Source organism: Rhinatrema bivittatum, chromosome 9, assembly GCF_901001135.1.
Source record: "Rhinatrema bivittatum chromosome 9, aRhiBiv1.1, whole genome shotgun sequence".
Lineage (NCBI taxonomy): Eukaryota > Metazoa > Chordata > Amphibia > Gymnophiona > Rhinatrematidae > Rhinatrema > Rhinatrema bivittatum.
This window is the reverse complement of record NC_042623.1, coordinates 213,134,810-213,153,689: the sequence shown is the minus strand read 5'-3', so window position 1 is coordinate 213,153,689 and position 18,880 is coordinate 213,134,810. Positions and strand designations below refer to the sequence as shown.

The window sequence follows — 18,880 nt, the reverse complement described above, 5'->3', positions numbered from 1 at the left end:
TAAGGATATTCTTTTACCCATTGCATTTAATGACTATGTACCCCCACCTCATTGTTACACACCAAACCCATGCCCTCAAAAAGTATTTTGTTTTATATCAAACACGCCTAACCTCCCTGCAACAACCTCCTTAGCACACTGTAATCCACTTTGAAGTGGTCAAGCAGCCTTGAGAAGGAGAATGGAAATCTTCACTTAAAATGAATCGATATGTGGAAAAAGAATACACATTTTCTCATGAGCAAATCCCATTGCAATCATTAAAAGTCTATATCAGTTCCATTTACTAAATTTTCATTTGTTCATAACCCAGACTAAATAAGCATGCCATGTAAAATGTCTTTTTTTAAGCCCACACTCATATATAGAAACATAGAAATGACGGCAGAAGAAGACCAAACGGCCCATCCAGTCTGCCCAGCAAGACTCCTTGGCTTTACTGCTCTTCCACCCTATCTCTGCAGAAAAGTGTTTAAAAACTTTGAAGAACATCAAAATGCTTCATCAAAGCTTGTGTAAAAATTGTATCCAAGCACCTGTAGGGAGAATTTGTATATTGGATTTGACATTTAAGCCGGCTGTCAATCATGAAATTGTCTAATTTCCATGCATGCCTAACTGGTTTCGTAAGGGGTATGTCCTGTTGGATGGTACACACTTATCTTCTAATAACATTCCCTACTGGTAAAACGTGAAGGAATGCTCAGGAAGCTGCTTCACCAGAAAGGAACAGAACAAAAATTCAAAATGTATTCAACAGAGCTTCAGAACCAGACTAATGCAATTCACTCCACACATACTAGATTTTTTTTTTCAAAGAAAAAAATAAAATAAATTGATAAGGCACCTTCTAATGACTCTATATGCATCTGTGTTTCAGTACCTTAACTCAGAGGTACAAATAGGGAGAAACAATCAAAACAGAGACTAGTTTTGGCTGGCACACTAAAGATGTTATTCAACCAGTGTGCTCACAGGTTTTTGTAATTGAACTTATGATATACTTCTGTCTCCTGCAACTTAAAGCAAAAACATACGTGCAAATTTTCAAATGTGATTTGCTATTTACATGTACAGCAGGAAATCACCTCACATGCAAATCAAGCTAGTCGAACATAAAACAATGGAACAAGCCTAGAACTCATTTTAGACACAATCAACACCTCAACCAGCCACCAAAACAGCTGAAACTTCCACTATTACAGTGGTTCCAAAATCTGGCTTTGTAGCCCCACAGTAACAAAGCCAGAAATATCGGTATACATCTGAGACCTGGTGTGTGCAAATCATCTCATTTATGTATTTATTTGATTGATTTATATTCCGCTTTTCAGGCTCTTTAATGCGAATTACACATAGGTACTGGAGGTAACTACCTGCATATTCACTATGGAAATCTTGAAAATCCAACCAGCCTTGGGGTCAAGAGATGTTTGGGCATCACTAATCTATACTGTTCCCTACTCGATGACCAACCATTCCACCATAGTATTAACAAATACTTAAGCACACATTTGTTTGTATAAACAGATCAATAAGGTCTGGTACAAAGTACTAGAACTTCAATAAATATTGAAAAACAGAGCACAGTAAGAAAAGCATTAAATGTCTGGTTTTAACATTTGTCACCTCCCTATTTCTGCTACCTGTTTTCAAATTTCTCTTGTGGAAAATCAACCTGGCTTTTCCATTTACAATTTTTAAATAGTAATTGAGTGAAGGAGCAGGTAAGCACTACTTTCCTGCCCCCCCCCCCTCCCCGATATATAGATAGGAATTATTCAATATGAGAAAAGTGGGTGCTGGGGGGCAACCGAGTGGGGATCTTGCATCCTCATCTACCTGAGAAAGTGGAGTAGAAAGATGGCTCAGGAGAGATCAGCGTAGCTGGCAGCTGGGATGTATCCCTAGCAGTGGGGACAGTACGACTGCACAGGCTGCATGAGATGATTGGTCCACTTCAGCCACTACCTACCATGTGACAAAATTCTGAATTTAAATCATAGAAACATAGAAATGACGGCAGAAGAAGACCAAACGGTCCATCCAGTCTGCCCAGCAAGCTTCACACATTTTTTCTCTCATACTTATCTGTTTCTCTTAGCTCTTGGTTCTATTTCCCTTCCACCCCCACCATTAATGTAGAGAGCAGTGATGGAGCTGCATCCAAGTGAAATATCTAGCTTGATTAGTTAGGTGTAGTAGGGGTAGTAAGCGCCGCAAAAAGCAAGCTACACCCATGCTTATTTGTTTTACCCAGACTATGTTATACAGCCCTTATTGGTTGTTTTTCTTCTCCCCTGCCGTTGAAGCAGGGAGCTATGCTGGATTTGCGTGAAGTATCAGGTTTTTTTTTCTCCCCTGCCGTTGAAGCAGAGAGCTATGCTGGATATGCGTGAAGTATCAGTTTTTCTTCTCTCCTGCCGTTGAAGCAGAGAGCTATGCTGGATATGCGTGAAGTATCAGTTTTTCTTCTCTCCTGCCGTTGAAGCAGAGAGCTATGCTGGATATGCGTGAAGTATCAGTTTTTCTCCCATGCCGTTGAAGCAGAGAGCCATGCTGGATATGCATCGAAAGTGAAGTATCAGGCACATTTGGTTTGGGGTAGTAACCGCCGTAACAAGCCAGCTACTCCCCGCTTTGTGAGTGCGAATCCTTTTTTCTTCTCCCCTGCTGTTGAAGCTATGCTGGATATGCGTGAAGCATCAGTTTTTCTTTTCCCCTGCTGTTAAAGCAGAGAGCTATGCTGGATATGCATCGAAAGTGAAGTATCAGGCACATTTGGTTTGGGGTAGTAACCGCCGTAACAAGCCAGCTACTCCCCTCTTTGTGAGTGCAAATCCTTTTTTCCACATTTCCTCTTGCTGTTGAAGCTTAGAGCGATGTTGGAGTCACAGTAAGCATGTGTATGTTTATTGAATAAGGGTATTGTCTCCAGGCAGTAGCCATCATTATGGCGAGTCACCCACTCTTCATTGGCGGCCTCTTGACTTTATGGATCCACAGTGTTTATCCCACGCCCCTTTGAAGTCCTTCACAGTTCTGGTCTTCACCACTTCCTCCGGAAGGGCATTCCAGGCATCCACCACCCTTTCCGTGAAGAAATACTTCCTGACATTGGTTCTGAATCTTCCTCCCTGGAGCTTCAAATCGTGACCCCTGGTTCTGCTGATTTTTTTCCTACGGAAAAGGTTTGTTGTTGTCTTTGGATCATTAAAACCTTTCAAGTATCTGAAAGTCTGTATCATATCACCTCTGCTCCTCCTTTCCTCCAGGGTATACATATTTAGATTCTTCAATCTCTCCTCGTACGTCATCCGATGAAGATCCTCCACCTTCCTGGTCGCCCTTCTCTGTACCGCTTCCATCTTGTCTTTGTCTTTTTGTAGATACGGTCTCCAGAACTGAACACAGTACTCCAGGTGAGGCCTCACCAAGGACCTGTACAAGGGAATAATCACTTCCCTTTTCTTACTTGATATTCCTCTCTCTATGCAGCCCAGCATTCTTCTGGCTTTTGCTATCGCCTTGTCGCATTGTTTCGCAGACTTCATATCATTAGACACTATCACCCCAAGGTCCCTCTCCTGCTCCGTGCACATCAGCCTTCCCCCCCCCCCCCCCCCAATCGAATACAGTTCATTCGGATTTCCACTCCCCATATGCATGACTTTGCACTTCTTGGCATTGAATCTCAGCTGCCATATCTTCGACCACTCTTCCAGTTTCCTTAGATCCCGTCTCATTCTCTCCACTCCTTCCGGCGTGTCCACTCTGTTACAGATCTTAGTGTCATCCGCAAAAAGACAAACCTTACCTTCTATCCCGTCCGCAATGTCGCTCACAAAGATATTGAACAGGACCGGTCCCAACACAGATCCTTGCGGTACACCACTTAAAACCGCTCTCTCTTCAGAGAAGGTTCCATTTACCATCACACATTGTCTTCTGTCCGTCAACCAATTTGCAATCCAGGTCACCACCTCGGCACTCACTCCTAAGCTTCTCGTTTTATTCACCAGTCTCCTGTGCGGAACCGTATCAAAAGCTTTGCTGAAATCCAAGTATATGATAGAGTGCTCTTCCTTGATCCAATTCCTTGGTTACCCAGTCAAAAAAGTCAATCAGATTTGTCTGACAGGATCTTCCCCTGGTGAATCCATGTTGCCTCTGGTCCATCAATTCTCCGGACTGTAGATAGTTCACTATTCTCTCTTTCACCAGTGTCTCCATTACTTTTCCCACCACCGAAGTGAGGCTAACCGGTCTGTAGTTGCCAGCCTCCTCCCTGTTCCCACTCTTGTGAAGCGGGACCACCACCGCTCTTCTCCAATCACTCGGCACCACTCCCATTTCTAGGGATCTATTGAACAGGTCACACAGCAGACCCGCCAGAACATCTCTGAGCTCCCTCAATATCCTTGGATGAATCCCATCAGGCCCCATGGCTTTGTCCACTTTCAGGTTCTTTAGCTCTTTCCACACATTTTCTACTGTAAAAGGATTTTCATCTATTCCACTTCCCTCCAGTTTCTTGTTGTGTAGAGATGGTCCTTCTCCAGGGTCTTCTTTAGTGAACACAGAGCTGAAGTATTCGTTTAATATTTCTGCCATTTCTTCGTCTCTCTCCACACATTGATCATTACCACCTTTCAATTTCACTATACCACTTTGGACCTTTCTCTTTTCGCTGATGTATCTGAAAAATGTTTTGTCACCATTTTTTATCTCCTTGGCAATCCTCTCTTCCGCTTGACTTTTTGCCAACTTGATTAATTTCTTTGTCTCCCTCAGTTGATACAAATATTCTTCTTTGTACTTATTTGTACTTATTTTACTACAATGTCTTGGGCAGGTCAGTATTAAAATGTAAAAACTATAAAAAAGAAAGAAAGATGACAATAGAACAACTTAAATCCTATATGCCTGATAATTTTGTCATTTGCCCAAGTAAGTTTATAAAGCACATTGGGTTCACCCTGTATTTCTTTTCCTAAACTAATAATGTTAAAACTTGGTCATGTTGCACTATAATATATTATCACTGAGAAATCCATGATGAAACCACCAATTTATCTTTTCTTAGCTAATTAACCATAAAAGAATGTGACTCACGCACGTCAGATGAACAAATATTTCCTTTTAGGCCATGTTTCAATCTATATATCACAACAAAAGGTAATAAGCCTGTTGGGCTAATGCTCGGCTTGCAGATACAGCCAGGCACAGTACTCTAAATGTCAGCTATCTGGGCAGTTGCCCTATTATTTACATTATACCACAGAGCATATTGTCTTATGCACAAAGAATCTGCCTAATCACGGACAAGGAAAACCAAAACTAAAGCTAAAATTAAGCCATATGCATGTACCCAACTTTCAGACCTGAATACACAGGCCAGCCTGAGCCTTCCCAATTAGAACATGATGGCAGCTAATGACCAGAAGGCCCTTTTAGTCTGCCTGATTTCTGTCCTGGTGCAATGCCATACATCCCAGGCAGGATCTGGCTTTCCCCTCACTTCTTTGGAACTAGGGACCATCTGTGCTTATCCCAACTTTTCTTGAATTTTTGTTAGGGGTGTTGTTTCCTCAGCCTCCTTGATCCACCACCCTTTCTGGTGCTGCGCCCCTGTTAACCCTTCTGGAACCTCACACAGTGCCCTCCTGCTCTAGATCAGGGTGTCCCAAACCTGTCCTGGGGACCCCAAAGCCAGTCGGGTTTTCAGGATATCCACAATGAATATGCATGAGATAAATTTGCATAACAAGCAGACTCTGTATATGGAACTGTCTCATGCAGATCCCCAGGACAGGTTTGAAAAGGTCTGTGCTAGCTCATTCTTTCCTCTAAAAACAAAAAGGTGATTCTTGTGCATTTACTGTATTTACATTTTGAGGTACTTTAATGTCTGTATCATCTCTCCCTCATGTCTCCCCTCTAGGGTATACACAGGTAGGCCTTACATCAATCTCATATGGCTTTTGGTATAGTCACTGCATTTTGGAAGTTTTTCTCTGGATCACCTCCAACTTGCCTGTATTCCTTTGAAGGAATGACCTCTAGCATTAAACTCATTGGACAGTGGCATTATCACCCCCACCCCTCCATTTTTTCTACTAGTTATGCCTCTCCATAGCCATTATAATATCCCTCTAGATCTGATCACACTATTTTGTTACCTTGAGATCGGACATAATCACCTAAGAGGTCTCTCTCATGATTAGAGTGCATCAGTATCTTGTTCCCCACCCCCCAACTCCCATTGTATACTATAATCAGATTTCTGTACCCCAAATGCATGACTCTTCACCTCTAAACACGCACCCATTCCTCAAGCTACCTTGGATCACAACTCATTCTGTTTACTCCCTCAGGGTCATCCAATCTTAGCAGATCTTAGTGTCATCTGCACAATTGAGTCCCAATTCCCATAAAACGTTACAGTTTGGGTAGCCAACCATTCAACACACTTAAAATGTAACCAAAATATTGAATAGGCTGATTGTTAAGAGACAGGTGAGACTTAACTATTACAGCAAAAAATAGTATTATCTCAGCCTGCTTTTGTATGTGAATACTAAACCATATCAGAAGGTGCAGACAGGGGCGCAGGTGACAGAAAAAAAAAAACAAACAAGTCCCATGACAAATTGCAGCCAATTAGAATTACAACAAAAATTCTTTATAATTACTTGTTTTTAATTGCAGCCTACTGTGGCCATTGCATATGCATAGCATAGTTACTGTAATTTACTTTTACTCCCAAATCTGTAGAGACAAGAAGAAAAATGAGGCAAAGACAACTGCAGTTAAAGAGATATTGATGATCAATGATAATCCTATTAGCTCAAAACTGCATACATTTGCATGATTCTAGGATAAAAAAAACACATCAATTTAAAAAAATGGCTGACTGGAGGCTCAGAGTCTACAGCACTTTAAAAACAATTATAATAATTAATGAAGAATTTAGGATTTTGAAAAGTAATCTGCTTCTGAAGAGAATGACAAGCTGTGCAATCCCATTTCAGTTACGTGAGTAAAAAAATAAATAATGCAATGCAATATAGGACGCTTTTTTTTTTTTTTAATTTTGGCCAGAGTGAGAGGAATTGATGCAGTGTAACAGAAAAGTAAAACGAGGCAGTGCTCAGGCCCAGACCGAGCACTGCTCTCCAGGCGAATTCTTTGCAGCGAGTAACAGCAGCCCTGCCGGCTCCCTCCGACGCAGGATTCCCCCTACCCCTCCCTCTATCCCCCACGCCTGCCCCGCCGTATCTCACCTCCTTCTGCTTCGGGTCCTGCGGGTAGACGTCGGGCGGCCCCAGGCGGGGGCGTTTGAGAGGTCTCTGCTCATAACTGAGAAGCCCGAAGGCGGCCATGATCTTTCATGTTCGCCGGCGCGAGGAACGGGAAAGGGAGCAGCCAAGCGGCACTCTCTGCAGCCTAAGGAGAGAGAAAGAGAGCACGCACGGGGCAATGAGTTCACTGCAAAGCGGCCGGGGAGCGCCGCGTCAGCCCGACCCAACTTCAGGAAAAAGTACGGCGTGGAGGGCGAGCGCGAGACGGCAGCCCGGCCGGGAGGATGCCCGGGCGCGCGGCTGCCGCTTTCCTTTGCATTTTTGCCGTGCACCTGTTAGCACTGTGAGAGCAGAACGCTTGAGGGAGCCGGGTTAGCTCGTAAGAACGGCCTTATATTAAGGGGAGGAAAAAAAGGCGAGGCGATTACTTTGAGTCGTTTATTTCTGAAGATCGGGAAAGTATAAAATATTAAAGTGCATGGGGGGGGCATTGTGGTCAGGTCAGGGCTTTGCTACTGCTGTTCGTGGAGGGGAAATTTCCCACCGGGGTTAACCTGGAGCCGGGCGACACTGGGAAGTGGGGGCGGGACGTTTCCCGGTGCCCCCGTCCCACTTCCACCGCGATCATAGCCGACCCCCAAGCTCCGGAGAGCGGAAAACCGATGCCGGTGCTGCCGCCGCCGTCCACTCTTGCAACAAGCAATTCGCTACATGCAAGGAAAGCTGGGAGGAGAGGAAATCAGAGATATTTTTTTTTTTTTTACTTAATTCGCTCGGTTGCTAAGCGCCCGCTTCAACCCGCTGCCTCTTCGCTTTCCGGGTCAGGCGCCTCGGCACCGGCTCTACCTGCTGGGGCCCGCGCCCCGCTCCCGGGAGCCTCCAGGTGCTCCTGTGCATCGGCCGGCGCACCCCCTCTCCTGTTCGCTCTCTCCCGCTCCTTTTGGGGGGGGTTCCAATCACAACTAAACCGGTTTCAAATGGAATTGAAAAAAATAAAATAGCCCTGAACTTCGGCGCTAACGGATGCAGTTGCGCAGCCGGACACGGATACTGCAGGAGAGCCGGCGCTGGCTCCCCTCACTCCGCCTGACACCGGCCCTGTCGCCGGCTACGTCAGAGCAATTAAGGGGAGGGGAGGAGAGCAAGGAGGGGCGCCTTCAAATTCTCCAGGCGCTGCTCCCTACCTCTCGGTAACTGACGGCATCTCTCTGGGATGGCAATGGCAATGATAGGTTGGAAATGGGCAGCTGAGCATGGGGAAACGCCTCGGGCACCGCGCCCGACTTCCCTCCCATCGCCACCGACTGCACCTTGGATGCTCTCCACCCTGGCAGGAGAGCACACTCCGAAACTGAAAAAAAAAAATGCCCTCCGTGCAACAACCGAAGGGGCAGGGAGAGTAGACAGTAGCAGGCTAAAGAAACGGCGTTGCTGGTGGCACCGGAACTTCGACCCAGACTGCAGCACCATCGCCGGGTTCCGAGATTTTCAGAAACGTCGCCTTCCAGCTGCCTTTTGGTGTTTTACCTCTGTTCCCCTCCTCCTCCAACTGGCCCAGTGAACTTGTTCTACTTCTTAAGAGACCTGTTATGCTGTTTGGAGGGAGACCCAGTCCTACAACACTCCTTGGATGTCAGATTTAAAAAATAATGAGGAATTCTGGGATAAAAAGGTAGCTTATATTAAAAATTGAAATTAATATACAACATACATTTTCTGCCTACATTTATTTACGTCAAATCATGAAATAAGAAAATGCATTGGACAAGTGTGATCCTCACACTACTGAACCTTTCCTTTTTCAAAACTAAAAAAAAAAGAGAAATATGAATTTATCATATGATTTCCTAAATTAGATAGCTTTAAAAAATATGATTGCACAAAAATTAAAATTGATAAAATGTATTGCTTCATAGATATATCCAAGTACATTAAAGGACAGCATTAGAAAGTAAAGTACATCAAGCTGAGTGGTGACATTACCACTGGGAGCCCATCAAAATCAAGATGAAGAAAATGTCCACCTGAAACACAATAGGACATAATGCTGAAGACCATTTCAGTTTACAAACAACTGTATCATCACAGGGGAGCAAGCTAAGCTGAACCCAGCCAAATAATTGTAGAAAATAATGTGACACGTCTTAATCATGTTTTTACCAGCACACTTTACTTTGACAATTCTGTTGCTACCAGTTCTATAGTTCTACATGTTATCAGTTTAACTTTTTAATTCATTTCATATTTATAACCCTAAATCCCAGTTGATGTAATCCCTGTTCTATGTAATGGTATTACAAAATAGTTATATCACTGTAAACTGATGTTGATGTTTTGCTGTAAACCGATGTGATATGTATTCTTACATGATTGTCGGTATAGAAAAGTTCTAAATAAATAAATAAATGTTAAAAGTCGATCAACTTGTCAGGCTTGGAAAAGGTACATTGAATGATGTGGGTTAGTGAATCTAAAAAAAAAAAAGTGCATTCAGTTGATGACTTATTTCTGAAGTTCATGGTCAACTTCTATATGACTACAGAGTCCTCTATCATACAAGTTGGGAACTCTAAGCACTTTCATAGCATCCAAACATCTGAAGTGGAAGATTCTTAATTAAAACCTGAAATTAACTGAATGTCCCCAAAGGTTTTCTGATCCCTTAAATCAAATTTGAATTCAATTTAAATTACAATTTATCAAAAAAAAAAAAAAAAAAACCTTCCTGATCTAAGCATGAGGTGAATGGATGTAAAGATGTATTTTTTTAAGGTAACTGTATTATGAACATGAAAGATGTGCTACTGCTCATAAGTTTCAAACTTGTGCTAATTCAGCCACTTTTTATGCTTTGTTTTGGGTTTTTTTTTAAGTAACCTAAAAGCATTCTTCTGGAAGTTTTACATCTTACAGTGAATACATTGAATTATATCCTCAGCATTCTGATTCTTCAAGGTCGAATTGTTTGTTGCCATCAGCAGGAAGCTTTGTAAATGATCTTGTATAAGTCTTTGATAAAGCGGTGTGTTCCTGGGTGGAGTCTTTTGCTCTCTTCAAAGTCTAAAACAAAATTTTAAGCCAAATAAATATTGAAAATGCAGATGAAAATATTTACAGTGTTTCTGAACGCAGTGTAATGCCCCCTTGACCGCTTACGTTGCAGGGCTTTCCTCAGTCCAGGACCGACCTGGCGGGAGCCCCTGCTAGGGCAAACTCCATTGGTCCTCATGACCTTGGCACCTGGTGCCTCCACCTGGGGAGGAAGTGGGTGGGATTTCCCCTCCTTCACTCCAAGGAAAACAAATGGGACTGTGAACAAGGCTGGCAGTTTGTACAAATATATACAGGTTTATTAGCCTTTACAAGTATATACATTGCTACATGAATATGTACGTTCCTAATACCATTCAAGCAGCACACTTATCTACTTGTAGTTAGTAGTCGCAGTCTACACAACTATCTACATTTCTACAAGGTAGTAAGAACATTTAATATTTGGCAGTTTTGGGTTTTTGAGCCCCCACAGTATACCACCCTATAGCTAGAAGGGACCTCTTGTGTTCCCCCTTACTCAAGTATTATTATTATCCTCCCCCATTTATCCCAAGTCTTATCCATGTGAAAGGATGCAACTGGGCTGGTGGGCAGTGTTGGCCTGGGAGAGGGTCGTTGTATCTAAACTGTCTCCTTTTGCTCCGCTGAGAGACCCAACTCCGCCTCCTGGTCTGTTGCTGGGGTCCTTTCCCTCCTGGGGGACCCAAATCAGCTTCTCGGTCTGCCACTGGGGTCTATGCCCTCCTGGGGGATCCAACTCCACACTCCCAGACTGCCGCTGGGATCCCCTTGCTCATGGGGGGGAACCACTTGATTTCCAGATCTGTCATTGGGGTCACCTCACTCAAAGGGGGAACTACAGGCCTGCTGCTGTCCTCCTGTTCTCCTCCCTCAGCTTTCACTGATTTTAGCACCACTAAGCTCATAGTTAATCATGTGCTGTTACTGTCATTGTTTATAAGGTTTTGGGTGGACCCTTGGACACTGTGGCAGATGACCACGCCCACAGGAGGAAGCCCCATGAGGGGCCACAGGTCAGGCTCAGCTTTAGGACACACAAAACAGATAGATCTTTTATTAACAGTATTGAGGAGCCACCAGAGGTGGCAGTAGTGAGCAGAGATGAAGCCCGGCTGGGCTTGTAGTCCCTCAGGGCTCTGGAACAGCCATCCCTTGATGGCTGTGACAGTGGTTTCTCTCGGTAGGAAACACAGGAGCTGGAATAGAGGTAGGCCCTCGAGGAGCAAGTACCTGGTTCCAGGGAACAGCTCTGAGAGAAGTAGATAGTAACTCACAGATGGTGTAGGCAGCGGTATCTTCCAGGCAGAAGTGAAGTCCAGGCAGCGAGTCCGGGAACATGGGCCCTCGAGGAGCGAGTACCGGTTCCAGACAGCGACCTGAAAGAGAAGAGAGAGGCCCCCGAGGAGCGGGTACCTCAATAGAGTAAATCAAATAATGGAGAGGCAGAGTAGCTAGGTACGGAGAATGAATCCCATCCGTAATTAATCCCTTTGCTAACTCGATTAGCTAGCAGTAGCGTAGGCTATTTGTATCCGGGATGCGTGACATCATCACAGGGGGACGCCCCTGAGATTCGCGCCAAAGAAAGTATTTGAAGCAGGGCCGCGCAGCACATGCGCCCTAAGCCAGCTGGACAGCATGGCAGGAGGCAGCGTCCAAGCCGGACCGGGGATGCCGGAGAGGACGGCAGGCAGACGCCGCGGTAGCCAGACGTCCGTCAACCGTGGGAGGAGTCACCAGAGAGGTAAGAAGGGCGGAGTGGAGATGTCAGGCAGCGACAGTCATAACAGTTACCCAGCTTGGATAAGCCACTTTCTCTCAGCCTGGCTTTTGCTTTATTTGTTGTCTGACCCTGTTTGGGTCACCTCTCAACCAAAAGGCCTAGGCAAGACGAGAGAGAGATAAAGAATGTGCACACTTCTCTATCCTGCCTGGCCTTCCGCCTGTTGTCTCAGATCTTGATACCCACATGTCTGAATACATTTGTTAGGGTGAAAATCTGTTGCCTTCCTAGGACTGTATTCCAGTACATTTCTCTCATATATTCCCTGATTTTTTAGTGATATTTCTTAAAAATTTTCCAGCAGATGTCCAGGGGGCTGTACATGCAAATCCCCAACCTGAATATCTGACTAATCTATTCAATGGTCAGTTAAGTACCTTCACACTAAAGGGTCTGATGATCTTTTCAATTTCATTCTGTGTTTCCTGGGCTGGTGGCTCATGTTACACAGCTGCATTGTCCTCCCCCCCCCCCCCCCTTTTTTTTTCCTTTCTGTTCACTTAAGTGGTAGCATGCTCAAACCTCTGTCTTTTGTGTGCATGTGTGTGGAGGGGGGGGGGGGGGGGTCAACAGGTTATAACCTTTGTTTCTTTTTTGCTTGTGACTTTTCCTTGAATGGCCCTCCTCCTCCTTCTCAGATAAAAGCAATTCATGTTTATTTTATTTTTTTAATTATTTTATATTCCACTTTTTCAGACGCTTGAAAGCAGTTGAAAGCAGATTACTTTCAGGTACTATAGGTATTTTAGTGTGTTCCCCCCTCCCCCCCCCCCCCCCTTTCTTTCTTTCTTTCTCTCTTTTTTTTTTTGCAGAGAACAAATCTTTTGTTTAAGATTATGAATACAGATACCTTTACTGCATTTCCCAATTAAGAGGGCAAATTTCAAAGTCACTCCAGCAGGCAAAACAATGCATTGCCTGCAGAAATGAACTTTTAGAAAAGTGGCTGCCCTAAATGTGGGTAGAAGTATGTGGCTAGGGCCTCTATGTGCAGACTGTTATCTGCAGCGACAAGCACTGTTCCCCAGCAAGGAGATGGGGAAGGCTTGGGAGCTAGGCAAACTTAGGTTTTTCCCAGGAGACGATCCACACAAGTTAGAGGGTGCGAACATGTGCGGGCAGTTTTTCCCAGGGTAATTTTCGAAGTGGAAGTAGGCACCTACTTCCACCTTGAAAATGGGCAAAAATCCCACAAATAAAAATTATTCATGGACTTTCCACTGATGTGGGCGGTCTTAAAATATCCCCCACCCCATGTCTCACAAACTCACTGCTGGGTTAGGCATGGAGCTTATACTGTGAAAGCTTTCTAAATCTAGGTAGGCAACATCTGCAGCAAAACCTGAATGTATCATGAGTTGCTCTCCTGGGTTGCAGATAACTGTTTGCACAGCAGTATTTATTTAAACGTCTGTTGTGTAGGTGTGGGTTGATCACAAGATATTCTTAATTCATTCTCTTCTTGAACCACCTTCGGACTTCATGCAGGGCAATTTCTGTGTCCATATCAATGTCTTTCTTTCCCTCACATTGATGACTGATTCACAAAACCAATGTTTGTACTGCTTCAAAACAGGAATCAAGGTTCTCTGGCTTTTTGCCTTTTGAAGTTTCTACTGTGGCAGACACTGTCCTTGGCTTTCAGTATTTTAAGTCAGTGTGTTCATGCTGCTTGTTTGACGCTATTTTCAAAGTAGCATGGTTGATTTGAAAAAGTTCAAATCCTTCTGGGCAGTAAAGTGATTTCAAGCTTCGGAAGTGACAAATGAGAGAGCTAAAATGGCTCTGTTTGAAGCAGTAGGAATGAATGTTTCAAAGACTGCCACATGCAATGAACTGGCTGGCTCTTTGAAATCCCCAAATGATTTTCTTAAAGCAACCTCTTTTGATCACTACCTTGTTTTGTTTTGTTTTTTTTTCCTGTGAGAGAGAGAGCGTGTCTATCACTGGAGTGTTTGCACCTAAAGTCCATCCTTTTATGCAACACTAATAAATATGGCGAGGGAATTCAAATATCTGAACAGCAAAACAATTTCTGTTGACAATCCTGTTGTATCCATTAACATCAGGTTTAAGACACAAGATTAACACCATACATGAATGTGGTTAGTGGTTCCTTTGCCAGCCATGATGCAAATTCGTGCAGCTGCCTAGTTATTCTGAAGGCCCGTCAGTGGAGCTTCTAACATATTCTTTATGTCATATCCATGTTCTTGAAGAAATGGTGCTTGTCTTTGTCTGTAGATGAGCTTAGTCCAGAGGTTAGGCATTCATTCACAGATTCTGTAAAAAATCTTAATATAACTGAACAAACACCGGTTACAGTCACATCTTGAGTAGCATCTAATTTTGTACTGAAAAAATGCTAGCTCTGTTGACATCATTATCTTAAACAAGCTTATATTATTACTTAGTTTATAGCTCTCTTAGATATCAGTGCTACTGTTATGTAACACCTAAGCGCTACCCTTAGCACCCACTCAGGATTAACCCGTTGGTCATTGGGAAGATCCCAGCAAACACTGCACAGATCTTGCCTGCACCTGTGCACATGCCCCACCCATTAACTAGAATCCTTTCAGAACATGCTGTGCCCCACAAGCTGTCCCTTGGTTTCTAGTGACAATGCAACCCCTACATAATCCAGGGGAACTCACAGTTCTCAGAAATAACACCTTATAGACTAAATATAAAAAATACTGGGATAACCAAAAGCTCATCTCTACAGGTCACTGATCATTCAGACACAGGACTAACTAACTAACTAAACAGTTCATTAAGAAAAAAGGAGGTACAGTGAACTGGAAAATATTTAACTTGAAAGCAAGAAAAATGAATTATACAACTAACACTACCTAATTAAAATTTACGGTAATTAGCCAGTACCGGGGAAGCTCGGTGGTCTGTCCACAGGATGCTGTGCAAAGTTGCAATAGGATCTTGATTTCAAGACTGTTCTACTGCATTTCCTAATTAGTTTGGTCAGGGCAGTCTAGAGTAGAGGAATGTACCATCTTTGCCATAGCATCCCCTCTGGAGGCTGCTGCAATGGTTTATTCCTGCTTGCATAGAAACAAGTTAATCCTAGTGTCTGTGTGGATTTTTTTAATTTGCATTTGAAATAGTAGGATCTGTTTCAATTTCCTTAAGCTTGTAATGTAAAAGCCTAAAGCCCTGGCTGAGGAAACTAAGGCCTGGATTCTCTAAGGTCTGCGACCTTAGAGAATTCTCTAAGGTCGCAGACCTTAGAGAATCCGGTGGTAATGGGGGGGTGAAGCGGGGGACGGTCCTGCGATAGCCGGCAGTGATCGCACCTCTGCGGTGCGATCGCTGCCGGCTTTCGCGCCAAATAACTACACCATAAAAGGTATAGTTATTCGGCTCGAAACTGGCGGCGATAAGGAATCTTACCTTTCACCGCCAGCGATGTGTCCGCAGCGTCGGCCCCGGTGCCGCCCCAACTCCTCCTCTTTCAGGGCCAACTCCGTCCCGAGCTATAGCGATAGCATTAGAGAATGACCCCCTTAGAAAGTAAAGAGGTTAATTTCCAGCTCACACCCAGTGGTTGATAAATTAAATCTAAGTAATTTTTTCTTTTAGTAGTTATGCTTTACATAATATTTGTCCACTTTTCTTACCCTGAGAGAGGAGTGATTAAACTTCTTGGTCATCCTAGTATTACTTATTTCCAAGGGATTCCCTTTCCATTTCGGTAATCAGTGGATACCCAGCTTATATGGTACCCGGAAAAAGCAAGGAGGAACAGAGGTACCAAAAGCTATGGAAGTGCCTATAAGGTATATGAGAGAAGGAGAAGAGAAAGTTTGGTGAGTTCAGAAGCAAGCATTAGATCCCAGGTATTTCAAGGAAGGTCCTTCAGGGAAGGAATATCCATTCTAACTTATCCAGGAAGGCTTCACATTCTTTCCAAGGAAAAAGAAGAGACCCTGAGAGATAGATCAAGGGATTACAGATTCATCAATGTACTATGTTTGAGTTGCCTTAAGGATTTTACTGAAGAGTCTTGTATCAAGAACAATTCTACTCCTATTAAGCAACTACCTTGATGAAGATTATCTTGGAACATCAACACAATATCCATGCTTGTTTATTGCACTTAGAAGATAAGGGGGGGGGGGGGAGAACACCCAGGGCCTAGGAGATTTATTCTCCCATCTTTCCCCACATAGAATCTACCTTTTAGGGCAAGAACGAGATTGAGCTGTACTGCCAAGACTTAGCCCCAGTATTGAGCCCCGTGACTGCCTGCATGTACGCTTGAGATGGGGATTACATGAAAAACAAGCAAAATAAAAATAAGCTGAAAAATAATAAATGACATGAAAAAAAAATGAAAAACAGTTTCACTTCACATCCCTGGTTACCACACTAGCAGAACATTACAATGCCACACACCCCTTGAGGAAAATAAATTTAATGCCTCTGTTTTGAAGAAATGCACTAGCTTTAACTCCATCAGCCCTGGATAACCAAAAGAAAGCCTCTGGGCCGCCAACAACTGTGAACCTTGCACAAATCAGGTTATAACTCTAACATGGTAACTTAGGGATGTGCAAAGGGAGGACATCCTCACCGTAGAAGGCAGAGGACATAGGGGCACAGCAGAGAATTGTAACAGGCACATAAAACCCCATTTTGCCACAGTTATGTAAGCCCTGTGTCCTCAATTAGATTATTTTGATTTGCCTTATCCATTACATTTCTAAGATGATCTTTCAGAGCAATATATTTTCCAGGTAAAAGCGGTTGCCATTGCCTCATTTCTCCCACTATATTTATTTATTTACTTATTTAAAAGATTTATAGCCTGCGACACATCTATACTTCATGGCAGTTTACAACTGAACACACATTAAAATATGATTCAAACCTAATGCAATACCAAACAAAACAAAATATTAAAACAGCTGGTAATACAATTGACTGTGCAGTGTGCAGGGAGTGAGCGGTTGCAGGAATACCTATGCACACTCTAAGGCCTGTTTAAATAGGTATACCTCCAACTACCCTTACAAACAGACCACCAGCATCTCATATACAGGAAATGATCCTTCTTTTATAGATAACATTCAATATTGTTCTGGGTTAGAAGATTCTAGTGTGCGTGACTGCCTTAGAGAATAATTTACATTGGTTGTCATGTCAACAGCATGATAAGATCATCCCTAGCTACCCCTGAGTATTTCTCCAAGGTGGGGCCCATTTACCAACACTTTTTAGGTAATCTTTTGCTCTGATAGAATCTTGCTGGTCAGGGGATTTAACACATCTGTGGCTATGTTTATAGAAACCTCTGAGAAAGATTGCCTCTGTAGTGTCCATATAGCCTGAAGTTCCTGCCGTTGGTTTCTGCTTTCTGTGACCCTATGATTAGTCATCACAGTATGGAGCCAGCTTGACTGCCTGTCCAGATATCCTGGGAATTCTGCAAGTCATTCTCAATAAGTCACTTAGAGTTCATACAGCCAAGGCAGGCTAAGCAGAGAATTCTGGGGCATTTGCCTTTCTCCATGTTGGTTTTCTATTCAGGCACACTCATCACCCTGGAGCCCTTTTTAAATATTGGGTTTACATTGGCCACCCTCCAGTCTTCAGCTGCAATGGATGATTTTAATGATAGGTTACAAATTTTAACTAATAGATCAGAAATTTAAGAACATAAGAACATAAGAAATTGCCATGCTGGGTCAGACCAAGGGTCCATCAAGCCCAGCATCCTGTTTCCAACAGAGGCCAAAACCAGGCCACAAGAACCTGGCAATTACCCAAACACTAAGAAGATCCCATGCTACTGATGCAATTAATAGCAGTGGCTATTCCCTAAGTAAAATTGATTAATAGCCATTAATGGACTTCTCCTCCAAGAACTTATCCAAACCTTTTTTGAACCCAGCTACACTAACTGCACTAACCTTCCTTCAGTACCCTAAGATGCATACCATCTGGTCCAGGTGATTTGCTACTCTTTAGTTTGTCAGTCTGGCCTACTACATCTTCCAGATTCATGGTGATTTGGTTCAGTTCGTCTGACTCATCACCCTTGAAACCCATCTCTGGAACTGGTATCTCCCGAACATCCTCATTAGTAAACACGGAAGCAAAGAATTCATTTAGTCTTTCTGCAATTGCCTTATCTTCCCTAAGAGCCCCTTTAACCCTGATCGGCTCCCTCACAGGTTTCTTGCTTTGGATATAGTTTTAAAAGTTTTTATTATGTTTTTGCCTCTTCGGCCAACTTCATTTCAAATTCTCTCTTTGCCTGTCTTATCAATGTTTTACACTTGACAATGCTTATGCTTTATCCTATTTTCTTCAGATGGATCCAATTTTTGAAGGAAAATAGCACAAAAAAAAAATAGCCTCTTTCACCTCACCTTTTAACCATGCCAGTAATCATTTTGCCTTCCTTCTACCTTTCTTAATGCATGGAATACATCTGGAATGCGTGTCTAGAATTGTATTTTTAAACAATGTCCATGCCTGTTGAACACTTTTAACCTTTTCAGCTACACCTTTCATTTTTTTTAACTATTTTCCTCATTTTATCAAAGTTTCCCTTTTGAAAATGTAGTCTTAGAGCTGTTGCAGAGAGCCGAATCTCGGCCGGACACGCCCCCTTTCTGAAACATCATCAGGGGCAACGCTGTTTTAACCCCGGTGACGCCGGAGGGGCAGAACTCTGCCTTGTCCTCCGCAG

At 43.3% G+C, this 18,880-nt stretch overlaps 1 protein-coding gene across 1 annotated transcript in view; it reads right to left on the bottom strand.

Moving 5' to 3' along the window:
• Positions 1 to 8,446, bottom strand: part of MED12L (mediator complex subunit 12L) — a 764,678-nt gene extending 756,232 nt beyond the window's left edge. Inside the window, exons 1-2 of the mRNA XM_029616044.1 lie at positions 8,073 to 8,446; positions 7,287 to 7,449 (exon numbers count right to left, since the gene is read on the bottom strand). Of these exons, the coding sequence (XP_029471904.1) occupies positions 7,287 to 7,385 (99 nt within the window). The 5' untranslated portion in view covers positions 7,386 to 7,449; positions 8,073 to 8,446. The remainder of the gene's footprint in view (positions 1 to 7,286; positions 7,450 to 8,072) is intronic.
• Positions 8,447 to 18,880: the final 10,434 nt, after the last annotated feature.